Below are 15,800 nucleotides of genomic sequence, written 5' to 3'. Positions count from 1 at the left end.
CAGAAGAGACGTTGCGAGCCTATCCTTGTTTTATCGTTATTTTCATGGCAGGTGCTCGTCTGAACTCCAATCCCTGGTCCCCCCTCGCCAATCTTTCACGAAAAACACCCGTCTAGCTGAATCCACTGTGAAAAATTTCCCCCACTCTATAACTGTGCCTAAATCAAAACGCGGATTTCATGAGCAAAGCTTCTTTCTTAGAACTGCACGCCTGTGGAACTGTGTTCCGTCTGCCTGCTTCCCTCCGGACTACAACTTGGATGTCTTCAAGTCTAATGTTAACAAATTCCTAATGAGCCGCCCCCCTAATTAAACACTTCCTAAAATCTCCTCACTAACGTGATGTACTTACAATAACCCTTATCCCTGAGTGGCTTCCGGGCCTTGATAAGTGGTGATCACTGTGTAAAAAAAAAAAAAAAAAAAAAAAATATATATATATATATATATATATATATATATATATGTATTATATACACACACACACATATTACACATGCAGAGATACACACATGCTGATATATATATATATATATATATATATATACATACATATATATATATATATATATATATATACACACACACATGCAGAGGTGCATATATATATACATATACACACACACACAGATATATATATATATGTATATATAAACACACACAGATATACATATATATATATACGTATACACACAAAGATATACATATATATATATATACATATACACACACACAGATATACATATATATATACATATACACACACAGATATACATATATATATACATATACACACACAGATATACATATATATATATACATATACACATACATATAAACACACACAGATACATATATATATACATATAAACATATAAACACACACACAGATACATATATATACATATAAACACACACACAGATACATATATATACATATAAACACACACACAGATACATATATAAACATATAAACACACACACAGATACATATATAAACATATAAACACACACACAGATACATATATATACATACAAACATACAGAGATACATATATATACATACATATAAACACACACATATATACATATAAACACACACAGATACATATATATATATATATATATATATATACACATATAAACACACACAGATACATATATATATACATATAAACACACACACAGATACATATATATACATATAAACATACAGAGATACATATATATATATACATACAGATACATATATATGCATACATACACAGATACATATATATGCATATACACACAGATACATATATATATACACACACAGATACATATATATATACATACACACAGATACATATATATATACATACACACAGATACATATATATATATATATACCACAGATACATATATATACATACACAGATAAATATATATATACACATACACACACAGATACATATACATACATACACTGATAAATATATATATATACACATACACACACAGATACACACACACACACATATATATATATATTTGGTAAAACTGGTAATTAGTAAAAACTTGAAGAGAGTGCTCAATACTATTGCAGAGCAAATATGTGTTTTATTTTTTATTATTATCGTTAACATAGGAAACTAATAAAAATAAAACATATATATATATACATATATATATACACACACAAACATATATATATATATATATATACATACGTACACACACATGCAGAGATATATATCTGCATATATATATATATATGTATATATATATACATACACATACATACAGAGATACACATATATATATACACATATATATCTGCATATATATATATATATGTATGTGTATGTATATATATATATATATATATATATATATATATATATATGTATATATATATATATACACACACATGCAGAGATACATATATATATATCTATAAAAGTGAAAATGTTTGTCTGTGTGTCTGTCTATCTGTACCAAATAACCGTCAATTTTCAGTCTACAGACTCGAAATTTGACTTATTTGGTTCTTGAGATTTGGGAAAATCGTTAATTGAGTTTCGGCCAGAAATTTTGCTGTTAAGGAGTCAAAGTTCAACGATTTGACCTTTGAAAACTCTACCAGACTCCTCCGTCAATTTTGGGTCTAAACACTTGAAATTTTAGATATAGGTTACTTGGACATGGATCTAACTTTGTAATTGGATTTGAGCCCAAAACAATAAATGTTAAGAGGTCATAATTAAAAAATTGATCTTTTCGGTCTCTATGAAATTACTCAGCCAATTTTTTGTCTAAACATTTGAAATTTTACATAAAAGTGTATTCAGACATAGGGCAAGCTTTCTAATCGTTTTTTGGCCGAAAAGTTGGCTGCCAAGAAGTCAAAGTTCAAAAGATTTTACCTTTACATCTTTAGCAAACTATTAAGCCAATTTTGGGTCTTCACATTTTAAATTTCACAGAAAGGTTAATCAGACATGCAGCAAGCTTTTTAATCACTTTCGGGGCACAAAGTTCGCTGCCAAGAGGTCAGAGTTGATATTAGTTTACTTTTGTAGGCTCTTCCAAACTCCTCCGCCAATTTTAGTTCTAAACACATGAAATTTTAGATGTAGGTTACTTGGACATGGGTCAAATATTATAATTTGAGCCCAAAACAATAAATGTAAAGGGGTAAAAATTGGGGTCAAATTTTTAAAAGATTTGACCTCTGCTGTCTCTACCAACTTTTCTCTATGGTAGTTAAGGAAGCCTATTCTATAGAAAGGCATTACCGTACATATGCACACTTTTTAATGTATACACGTGCTCATAAAGTTAAGAACAGTACATTGGGCCCGAGCAAAGCTGGGCGGAACTGCTAGTATATATAAGAACAACTCTTCAATATTTATAATATACTTTAGTTTTGCCATCTTGGATTATTTTGGTAAACTTAACTGTAATACTTATTTCATTTATATATATATATATATATATATATATATATATATATATATATATACACACACATACATATATATATATATATATATACACACACAGATACATATATATATATATATATGTATACCCAGATACATATATATATATACACACAGATACATATATATATACACAGATACATACATATATATATACATACACACAGATACATATATATATCTCTATATACACACACACACGCAGAGATACATATATGGTCAAGATCAAAGTGTAGTATCTGTTCTTCAGGTGCTGCACTTCCATTTCTTGTTCTCTTTCGGTGGAGGAGAAATCCTTCACGACTGAGACAATTTTTATTTTTGTACCTTTTCTCCACGTTAAAAAACGACCCTGGTGTCTAACTCTGCCCCGTGGGGAGGCATAGTAAATAGGTACATATATATGCATAAACACATGCAGATATATATATATATATATATATATATATATATATATATATATATATATATATATGCATACACACACATGCAGACATACAAATATATATACACGCACACATGCAGAGATACATATATATAGATATATACACACACGCATGCAGATATATATATATATAGATATATACACACACGCATGCAGATATATATATATATATATATATATATATATATATATATATATATATATATACACACACAGATGTATATGTATATATACACACACATGCAGAGATACACACAGATACACCCACACACATGCTGATTAAGCTTGACATAGTGAAATAGGACAAGGGGAAAGTGGCAACCCTAGTTGAAGTAAGCGTCCCTTATGATGCTGGCCTTAACAGAGATGAGAGGGAGAAAATAACAAAATGCCAAAGAATTTATGTACGACATGAAAAGAAACTGGAATTTTAAGGAGGTATCAATCATTCCAGTCAGTATAGGAGCAACTGGGCTAATGAAAAAGAATTTCAAAAACTATCTGGCGAATATACTCGGTGAACCGAGTGCAGGAGAAATACAAACAATTACTCTTAAAAGAGACGGTTAGAATCTTAAAAAGATCTGTCGGTTGGAGTAACTAAACTAAAGGGAGAATATTTGACATCCGGTAGAATGCCTCATCCCCAGGAAAAACAAAGGGATAAGAAAATTAAAACAAAACAGAGAAAAATATATATATATATGTATACATACATACACATGCATATATATATATATATATATAAAATAAAAATTACAATTAAATTTACCAAAATGATCCAAGATGGTAAAATTAAAGTATATTATAAATATTAAAGAATTAATATTCATAAAATTATCTCAGCCAGATGTAAAAGCTCGATAAAAACCAAATAGGAAATAGAGCTTATATCTTTGACTTACTTGTTTCATCAAATACTTCTGCATGCAAAATCCGATCCCGCATTTTGCTAATTCCTACCCTCTGATGAGAAGGAAAGTATTTCTTCGAAACTCCGCGGATTAAGGACTATCCATTTATTTAGTGTTTCCTTTTCAGATTAAATATGTTTTTAACTCATTTCAAAGTGTTTTTTAACATATTTTATTAACTGTTTGCTCATATATATGAAATGAAAATTACAATTGAATTTACCAAAATGATCCAAGACGGTAAAATTAAAGTAAATTATAAATATTAAAGAATTAATACTTATAAAATTATCTCAGCCAGATATAAAAGCTCGATAATACCAAATAGGAAATAGAGCTTATAATATGAGCAAACAGTTAATGAAATATGTTTAAAAAACACTTTGAAATGAGTTAAAAACATATTTAAAAAGGAAAGATTTGAAAAGGAAACACTAGATGAATGGATAGTCCTTAATCCGCAGAGTTTCATCAAATACTTCTGCATGCAAAATCCGATCCCGCATTTTGCTAATCCTACCCTCTGATGAGAAGGAGAGTATTTCTTCGAAACTCCGCGGATTAAGGACTATCCATTCATCTAGTGTTTCCTTTTCAGATTAAATATGTTTTTAACTCATTTCAAAGTGTTTTTTAACATATTTTATTAACTGTTTGCTCATATATATAAAATGAAAATTACAATTGAATTTACCAAAATGATCCAAGACGGTAAAATTAAAGTAAATTATAAATATTAAAGAATTAATACTTATAAAATTATCTCAGCCAGATATAAAAGCTCGATAATACCAAATAGGAAATAGAGCTTATAATATGAGCAAACAGTTAATGAAATATGTTTAAAAAACACTTTGAAATGAGTTAAAAACATATTTAAAAAGGAAAGATTTGAAAAGGAAACACTAGATGAATGGATAGTCCTTAATCCGCAGAGTTTCATCAAATACTTCTGCATGCAAAATCCGATCCCGCATTTTGCTAATCCTACCCTCTGATGAGAAGGAGAGTATTTCTTCGAAACTCCGCGGATTAAGGACTATCCATTCATCTAGTGTTTCCTTTTCAGATTAAATATGTTTTTAACTCATTTCAAAGTGTTTTTTAACATATTTCATGAACTGATTGCTCATATATATATATATATATATATATATATATATATATATATACACATACACATACATGCGTGCAGAAACATATACACACACACGCAGTTATATATATATATATATATATATACACACATGCAGAGATATATACACGTACGCACACACACACACATATACGCACACAGATATATAAGTATAAATGTGTATATGTTATTTACTATGTGTTCCTTCATGCATACATAATGCAATTGCATGTGTACGAATAAAATCAGTTTTAAAATTATAATCCTGAAATGTCTAACACTTATATATAAGCGTGTATGTCCAAATACACAAAGATTCAAAGTTAAATTATTTTTTGTTGATATGATCATCAACCGACTGTATATGTGTGTAAAATATGTTTTGAAAATGAACCTTATGTATTTGTTACAGGTGCATACACACACGCACACTGAAGTGGAGGATTGTGAGACAGAGAAAGAACTATTATGATGATAATGCATCGGAGGTTTCGTAATTTCAAAATATCAAAAACAATGAACGTTTGGCGAAACGATACTAAAAACGTCTTGCATTTTTCACACACACGGAAAGAAAAAAAAAAAAAAAAAAAAATGCCAAGAAACCAAATTTTCATATCCATCTCAGCATCTTCATCTATTTATTTATCTGGCTCCATCAACAAACACATTTTCAAAGAAGACCGTAATGCAATCAAAATGAAAATCCACAAACAACTTTTTTAATCAATGTCTTGTCATTTTCACACTGATTAGGTTTTCAAGAAAACTTTTGGTGTTTGTTAAGGCGCAGTCGACAGATCAATTTTTTTTTTTTTTAAATATACTGTTTTAAGCAAAAACATTATTACTTACTTAATTGCCATGCCAAAAATTACGAATAAGCATCGAGTAGAAATTTACGTCTAGTTAAAAGCAATTTTTACGGGATATTTGGTAAAATCGCATTTTTCTTAGACGTTATAAAGTAGGCAGTAGGAGGTTAAACACAGGGGACATAACTCTGAAAGGAATATTTTAGATTACGTGTTCATGCCGGGCAATATTTGCTATCTATAGCGATAGACTTTTTTTTTTTTTTTTACTAAAAACACAATAACATTTGTTCTACTCGATGAATTTTCGTAATTTTTGGATATATTACTATTTTCGACATGGCAGTTAAGTACGTAATATTGTCTTTGCTTAAAACGATACATTTAAAAAAATCGATTTGTCAACTATATCTTAAAAAGCACCAAACCTTTTACTAGCAATGTATCTTATCCAAATCTGAGGATTGTTAAAAATTCAGATTCAAGTCATCTGTTGTTGATGTTATGGACATTATCAGCATGCTAACATTGCAGGGTTTTTTTTATTTTATTTTATTTTTTGAGGATACAAAGAAGAAAAAACTGTTCAAAAGGTGCTGCATTTGACTGGTTTTATTTATTTATTTTATCTTTCTAGGCATATTTAACAAAATAGATTGTTGAATAATTGGATTTTTCTGTTTTTAAATACACAAGTTAATTGGACAGAATGATCATCACTTAAAATGTGTGCTACCAACCAAGCGAATTCCGCAGGGTCTTTTTTTAATAAGTTAATAGATTTCTAGAAGATATCTTGAATTCTGATGAATGTAAAGAAAAAAATATTTAAAAAAATACACTGAATTCTAATTTAAAATTTTTTTTTTACACCTGTTAATATTTTACTACAGACGATCGAATTAGGCATTTATAAAAAAATGGAATTACAATACCTGAAATGACGATTTGGAAAAAGATATTCATATATATATATATATATATATATATATATATATATATATATATATATATATATATATATATATATATATAAAATAAAAATTACAATTAAATTTACCAAAATGATCCAAGATGGTAAAATTATAACAATGTGGAGAGAATTGTTAAATGTGATGACATTCCATGAAGATTTGCTGTGAAAAATGCTATGAAAATTTGAAGACAGATTTTCCTATCTGAAATCTTCAAACAATTATGAAATTCTGTTAAAATTTTGAGAAATAATTTCATGAAAATTTTGAGAAATAATTTCATATCTTTGAAATTCTATGAAAATTTGAAAAAATAATTTCATATCACTGAAATGCTATAAAAAAATTGAAAAAATAATTTCATATCACTGAAATGCTATAAAAATTTGGAAAAATAATTCCATATCACTGAAATGCTATATAAAAATTTGGAAAAATAATTTCATATCACTGAAATACTAATAAAAATTTGGAGAAATAATCTCATATCTGCGAAATGCTATGAAAGGTTTGACAAAATATTTGGGCATAGACTGTAAACTGGCCAATTTTTAAATTATTGGACCTGAGTGGATGAACCCAGGAAGTACTCCTGTTGTAAATACTTTTCATATTCTCAGTGAATTAACGTCTTTTCTGTGCTGAGAAATTGTCCATATTTAATTTGTATATAATTTCCTTTTCTTGTTTTTTTTTGTAACCTAAGTTCTCAAAATAAAACGTTTGAAAAAAAAAAAAAAAAAAAAAAACGAAATTTAGTCATGTCTATTTTATTCAAAAAACTTTCTTTAAATCGTGCTGTTATGGAAATTTCTTTTTGCTTCTAAACATAAATTATTCCCAATGAAAAAGAAATGTCTTAATAAGAAAAAATAAAAAGCTTAAATTGTCTGATATGAATGAGTTTGCAATTTGAGTATTTCACTTCTCCTATTCATATCTATGTATAATCAGCTCGTGGCATTGTAGCACTTTGCCTGTGAAACACTATTATCCAGATCTTATCAACCGTGTGCTGGGCCTTTTTTTTTTTTTTTTTGCTTCATGATGTAAAAAGCATAAGTTGATTTCCTATAGATACTACTTTAAATCTATAAATGTAAATCTTTTTATCAAAAGCCACTCCAAAATAGAGGGGGAAAAATCCCTTGAAGCATTTGATTTAAATGAATGTCTACTGGTTAATAGTTTTGAATCTCATTCATGTCAGATATCGTTTCCTCTGGCTTTGTTGCAGGCTAGATCTTAAGTGGCGTATGCAATCTATTATGCTTTGCGCTTCATTTAACAAAAAACATACACAGATGAATAAATTACAAGTATTAAAATTAGCAGTAGATAGATAAATAATTAAAATAATAGGAATTCCAGGTTTTAAACATAGATACACGTTACAAACAGCAAGATTAAATTTTTTTTTTTTTTTTTGCACATTTTCGCAGAATTCATTTCTTCGCAAGTTTTACTCATTAGCTATTCCCATATATTCACAGTAAATGTTCGATAAGCGATTTCCAAATTCTTAAAAAAAAAAAAAATGAAAATAATGATTTTTTTTAATCATTAATCTATATATTAATACTGTAATATGTGGGAACATGCCAACCGGATGCTAACGTCTCCAGCATAAGAGATAAAATAAAAAATCGTCGTTTGCACATGGCTCCACGCATCGCTTCCGTTTGGAAAAATAAAAATAAGAAACCATAAAAAGAATTATGAACCAATGGCAGAGCTCCCCGCCGAAAATAAAGGCCTAAATTACCACAGCCGCTGGGAGCCGGTTTACGACTATAAAAGGAGGGGACCAGAAAGAAAAGAGAGGAGAGATTCGCCTAGCTGCGTCAGTGAACGCACGGACAGTCTTCCACCCGACCTAAAGAAATGAAGAAGAAAAAGAAAAGAAAAGGAGATTCGCCCAGCTGCGTCAGTGAACGCACAGACATTCTTCCACCCGACCTAAAGAGATGAAGAAGAAGAAGAAGAAATAAGGCACCAGTGAACTGAAGCCAACTCCGCTCTCACGTTATAAGCCGAGACGCCTTCAATTCTAACAATGCCTATCTTACACAAACCAAAGAAGAAAAAGAAGAAAAACACAGGAGGCAAAAACGCCGCGCTGCTAGCTTGATAAATGTAGTCGTCGCTCTCCAGTTAAAAGCCTGACACATATCACCGAAGTAGCACGGCTGGCCGCCACTTACCACCCCCGTCGTCTGAAAAGATAAGTACGCTTTGTTTAATTATACTACCCCCACAGAAGTTAATTCCTTATCAATGCATACACACGCTGGACTACTATTCTCAATTTTCCTACAACAATTATTTCTCTTCCCACGCGCGAACAAACAATAGTGACCCGAACTTCAGATGAAAACACATTTCCCTTCTTGCAACAACACCAGTCCTGTAACGAACATTGGCCACATACGCGCGGACATATTGTAACTAAAACGTTCATTTCTTTCAATAGCAAATAAACAACGTTCATCTTATCCATTAACTGAGCCTTTGTTTCCTTCAATTCCTCATTCGTTTCATTATTCTCTTGTAACGGGATTGGGGTATTTATATATCCTAGTCCCCTACAAATATCTTTAACGTATGTACACGTGTTACGGTTTCCAGGTTTTAAATTATTCGATCGGGAGATCCTATTTATTAAAAAGGTAGGTGTTAACATACTACAAACATTAAATTTTCATACAGTTACACTAATTTAATGTTCGTAGTATGTTATCACCTTTTATCCTCCTTTTTAATAAATAGGATCTCCCGATCACCGAAGATGCAATGAAACAAAAAAAAAAATTAAATGAAAAAAATATGTCGCTTTTGGGCTTTTGTGCAACTAAAATATACCTTTTTGGTTTTCTGGCTAGGATCCAAGGGAAGAATCTGTTCTAACTAAAAATGATGATATCGTGTGGTTTCATACAATAGAAATATGTCACAGACACCTATAAAGATATCAGAGATAAACCGTGATAACCAGATATATTCTCGCACTACATTAACCAGATTACTTAGATAAATACTTTTATAGTTTTAACAAAAGTGCTACAATAAAATCGTGGGGTCTCCATTCACACTGAACGTCCACAGAATTTATTTTTGAGTGATTTTTAAGGATTTTATTTTTAAGTGATTTATGTGTAATTTTTAAGGATTTTATTTTTAAGTGATTTATGTGTAATTTTTAAGGATTTTATTTTTAAGTGATTTATGTGTAATTTTTAAGGATTTTATTTTTAAGTGATTTATGTGTAATTTTTAAGGATTTTATTTTTAAGTGATTTATGTGTAATTTTTAAGGATTTTATTTTTAAGTGATTTATGTGTAATTTTTAAGAATTTTATTTTTAAGTGATTTATGTGTAATTTTTAAGGATTTTATTTTTAAGTTATTTATGTGTAATTTTTAAGGATTTTATTTTTAAGTTATTTATGTGTATTTTTTTAGGATTGTATTTTTAAGTTATTTATATGTAATTTTTAAGGATTTTATTTTTTATTTATGTGTATTTTTTTAGGATTGTATTTTGAAGTTATTTATATGTAATTTTTAAGGATTTTATTTTTTATTTATGTGTAATTTTTAAGGATTCTATTTTTAAGTTATTTATGTGTAATTTTTAAGGATTTTATTTTTAAGTTATTTATGTGTAATTTTTTAGGATTGTATTTTTAAGTTATTTATATGTAATTTTTAAGGATTTTATTTTTTATTTATGTGTAATTTTTGAGGATTGTATTTTGAAGTTATTTATATGTAATTTTTAAGGATTTTATTTTTTATTTATGTGTAAATTTTAAGGATTTTATTTTTAAGTTATTTATGTGTAATTTTTAAGGATTTTATTTTTAAGTTATTTATGTGTAATTTTTTAGGATTTTATTTTTAAGTTATTTATATGTAATTTTTAAGGATTTTATTTTTTATTTATGTGTAATTTTTTAGGATTGTATTTTGAAGTTATTTATATGTAATTTTTAAGGATTTTATTTTTTATTTATGTGTAATTTTTAAGGATTCTATTTTTAAGTTATTTATGTGGAATTTTTTAGGATTTTATTTTTTATTTATGTGTAAATTTTAAGGATTTTATTTTAAAGTTATCTATGTGTAATTTTTTAGGATTCTGTTTTAAAGTTATTTATATGTAATTTTTAAGGATTTTATTTTTTTTTTATGTGTAATTTTTAAGGATTGTATTTTTAAGTTATTTATATGTAATTTTTAAGGATTTTATTTTAAAGTTATTTATGTGTAATTTTTAAGGATTGTATTTTTAAGTTATTTATATGTAATTTTTAAGGATTTTATTTTTAAGTGATTTATGTGTAATTTTTTAGGATTCTATTTTTAAGTTATTTATGTGTAACTTTCAAGGATTTTATTTTTAATTTCTTGAATATTTTCATGCTTACCGTTTACCACGAGAGTATTCACCTAAGCTCCAACAATCAAGCTACAATATCACGATGTACAAGTTAAACAAGTTGATCAATTCAAATATTTGGGATATTGGATCACATCTGATGGAAGGTGCACTACTGAAATACAAGTCGCATAACCGCAGCCAAAGTCCCCTTCAAGAGATTGTCATTAATTATGACGAACAGAAACATTAGAATAGGCACCAAATTCAGATTACTCCGAATGTATGTATGGTTGTGAGTGCTAGATAATCACCAACACCACAACGAAAAGACTAGCGGCAACTGAAACTGTTTCAGAGGAGAGTTTTGAAAATATCCTGGATAGAAAAGAAAATAAACTAGGGGTATTAGAAATGATAAACACACAGAAAGGTCTCTAATACGAACAGTACGAAAAAGACAAATGTGGTTCATGTGCCATGTCTATAGAAAAAGTGGAATAGAACAGATTGGTTTGACAGGAAAGATCGTGGGTAGCAGAGGAAGACAGCGAGAAATATACGTTGACAGTCTGAATACCTTGGCAACACCAAAAATAATCAGGAACAATGAATTCATGAATGCAGAGAGAGAGAGAGAGAGAGAGAGACATAGCCATCAATGCCTGTACCAGGCTACACACCACTTGATGATGATGATGATGATGATTTTTAAGGATTTTATTTTTAAGTTATTTATAGCAAGAACGAACAATGATTAAAATTGTTCCCCTCGTAGCATTGATCTAAACACCAGATTGTGACTTTTGGGATAAATCAAGAGTATTTGTATTTAATACTCAATATTTGATATTGAAATTTGTAAATTTATTTTCCACGTCTTTACAAAATGTTTTATTTTTGTTCACCTCAAACCATACCGCTCCCCATGTATGTGTGTGTGTGTGTGGGGGGGGAGTACCAAATTGGTTAAAGGGAAAATTATTCCCAGCTCGCATTTAGGTAAAAATGCGCTTTCGTAAATAATTGAATGCATTCAAAACATATCGCTAAAAGTAAAACATGAATTTACTTGATTCCTCCAGCCTTGACAGACGTGTTTTAAATATTCTCTCCAGTGCTTTTTCTTTTAATGATTTGGAATTCATTCCATTTGCGATTTTTTCCAAGGAACTCTGCCTTTTGGATTATTTTGGACCATTTGGAATTTACCCATTGGATTGGAAATTTTTAATTCGACCGTTTTGGATTTTACCATTCTTGGATTTTTTACCCTTCACCGGACTATCCATTCATGTGAAATCTTTTTATCATTTTTCTTTTACTTCCTATTCCCCTTACCTCACCCTTTTTTTAACCAAGTAAGATCTGTGACTTACTTGTAGTTTCATTAAATACTTTTATATGCAAAATCCGATCCCACATTTTGCTAATTCCTGCCCTCTGATGAGAAGGAGAGTATTTCTTCGAAACTCCGCGGATTAAGGACTATCCACTTATCTTGTGCTTCCTTTTTTAAAATTAAATATGTTTTTAACTCTTTTTAAAGATGTCTTTTAACATGTTTTATTAATCATTTGTTCATATATATATATATACGGCACAATCACGTTTACATGCCAGTTCTCGTTGGATCGCCGAAGTTAAGCAACGTCGAGCCTAGTTAGTATCAGATGGGTGACCATTTAAGAATAGTAGCCACTGTATGTAGGAGGATGTCGACATCTCCTTGCAAGAGCTGCAAAAACCTAACGTCATCACTCCCCCACCCCCGACGGGGATATATATGCGACTGGTGACCACTTGTGAATTTTATACTCCCATGAAACTTCCTCCTTTGGAGGAAGCTGTTTGTACTTGCATAAGTTGAGTACAGTACAAGGCTTATTGCTACTGAAGCGTAAGAAGATCCAGTAAATTAAGTGTCAGATTTATGGGAAGATAGCGTTGGTGTGGAGTTTGCTATACAGAACACAAATTGCATGCTTACTCTAAAACAGCGTCACATGATTGAAAACAAAACTTGGGGTGGAGGCGGTTGTTTATTTGTGTTAATACGTGTGTTAACTCGGCAAAGACATCTTCACAGCACCCGATATTCTCAAATAGTCGCCCATCTGATAATAGCCAGTTGCTTAACTTTGGTGATCAAATGAGAACCGGTGTTTCAACGTAATTATACTGTGCTCAATTCGACTTAACCATTGGAGAAACCAAAAGGAGGTATTTGTTTCAATTTTCTTTCCACCTGAACATTCGCTGTCAATTTAAGGTCTTATAGGTTTTCGGGTATGCTGAAAACGAATATCACATTCAAATTTTGGCCAGGCGAGTAGTTTTCTGGATATTAAGACTTTTATAATCCAATGTAATCCATTATGTTTTTACTGGTGGTCATTTTTTTTCTGAACTGAAAAGTACTAATGCGAATGCATGTTAAAAAACACCCCTCCTCCCCATGTTAAGAATGGCGAACGCCATTGATATTAATACATTAGATAATACAGGTATTAGTATCCAGAAAACTATTTGTCTGCCACAAATTTAAATGTGATATCCGCTTTCAGCAGACATGAAAATCTGTAAAATTCGTCATTTTAAACGCGAGTGTAAAAGTGGAAAGAAAGTAAAAATTTAGCGAAAAGGATTTGAAAAGTGGTGGTGGTGGTGGCTCTCCGTCGTTTTTAAGATGACATATAATGATAAATAAAGGAATCTGTTAATGCCTATATTAGGTTGAGAAGAAAGTTTTTGCGGAATTTATAATTTTGATTTCAAATGATGTATTTTCAAATAAGTTTTCGTTATAATACCTTCACTTTATATATTATTTTAAAGAGTGTTTCTCGCTCTATCTAATCGTTTGAATTACAATTATGTTTTAAAACAATTATGCCTTTTTTTAAGAACGTTGAATACAAGATGGAGAAAAAGCAAATTCGCACAATTTTCTCATTTCAATCCAAGCAAGGCCGAAAAGCTGCAGGAACAGCTTGCGATATCAATGATACGTTTGACCCAGGAAGCACTACTGAAGACGCCGCACAATGGTGGTTTAAAAAATTCCGTGATGGTGACAATAGTCTTGATGATGAGTGTAGGGGCCGGCCATGGGATGTTGACAACAATCAACTAAGAGCCTTAGTCGAAGCCAATCCACCCACAACTGTTTGAGAACTTGGTTCTGAATTAGATGTAACATATGCGACGATTTCCAACCATTTGAGAGAGATTGGAAAAAAAAAAAAAAAAAAAGACTTGATAAATCTCAAGAAATGAACAACAACCAAAAGAAACACCATTATGAAATGTCATCTTCCCTTCTTTTACCCAACAAGAACGACCCATTTCTCGACCGGGTTGTGATTTGTGATAAAAAAGTGGGTTCTTTATGAAAACTAGCAACACTCAGCTCAGTGGTTAGATGATGACAAAGCTCCATGACACTTCCCAAAGCCAGAGTTGAACCAAAGGAAGATCATACTGACCGTTTGGTGGTCTACAACCAATCTCATCCATTAGTTTTTTGAATGCAGGCGAAACCATTATGGTGGAAATGTACTGTTAACAAATAGATGAAATGCATCAGAAACTTCGACAACAACACCCAGCATTAGTCAGCAGGAAAGGCCCAATTCTCCTTCACAGCAATGCCTGACCGCATGTTGCTAAACCAACACTGCAGAAGTTGAACTAATTGGGCTACAAAATTGCCTCATCCGTCATACTCTCCAGACCTCTCGCCTACCGACTATCACTTTTACAAGCATCTTGACAACTTTCTGTGTGGAAAATGCTTAAAAAATCTAAGCGATTATCAAAAATGCCTTCAGCGACTTCATCACCACCAGAACGCAAGATTTTTACATTACTGGCAAAGACTTACCTTGCGCTGGCAAAAGTGTGTTGATTTTGATGATGCTTATTTCGATCAAAAAAAACAAATTTGTTTGAGCCGAGATATGTTCATCTGATTTTAAAAATTAAAAACCACAAGAACTTTCTTGCCAACCTGATATATATAATTATAAAACTCTGAGGATCTTGCTTGACTGTTTAAATGTTGTCTTCGCAGATTGAAGGATTCCATCTGTTAAAAAAGGGATGAAAGGTGAACTTATACATATATATATTATATATACAAG

The 15,800-nt window shown here is 30.3% G+C and overlaps 1 protein-coding gene across 3 annotated transcripts in view; it reads left to right on the top strand.

The window, feature by feature from the left end:
* Positions 1-15,800, top strand: part of LOC145242992 (protocadherin gamma-C4-like) — a 314,328-nt gene that overhangs the window by 114,330 nt on the left and 184,198 nt on the right. Inside the window, exon 3 of one of the 3 annotated variants that reach the window (XM_080106119.1) lies at positions 5,897-9,869. The exons of the other annotated variants lie outside the window; for them this stretch is intronic. Within the exon in view, the coding sequence (XP_079962245.1) occupies positions 5,897-5,956 (60 nt within the window). The 3' untranslated portion in view covers positions 5,957-9,869. Of the gene's footprint in view, positions 1-5,896; positions 9,870-15,800 lie in introns of those variants that run through there. 3 annotated transcript variants of the gene reach the window in all.

The sequence above is a fragment of the Euprymna scolopes genome, chromosome 21 (genome assembly GCF_053919585.1).
Source record: "Euprymna scolopes isolate OS-2025 chromosome 21, ASM5391958v1, whole genome shotgun sequence".
NCBI lineage: Eukaryota > Metazoa > Mollusca > Cephalopoda > Sepiida > Sepiolidae > Euprymna > Euprymna scolopes.
This window is presented reverse-complemented; position numbering and strand designations above follow the sequence as displayed.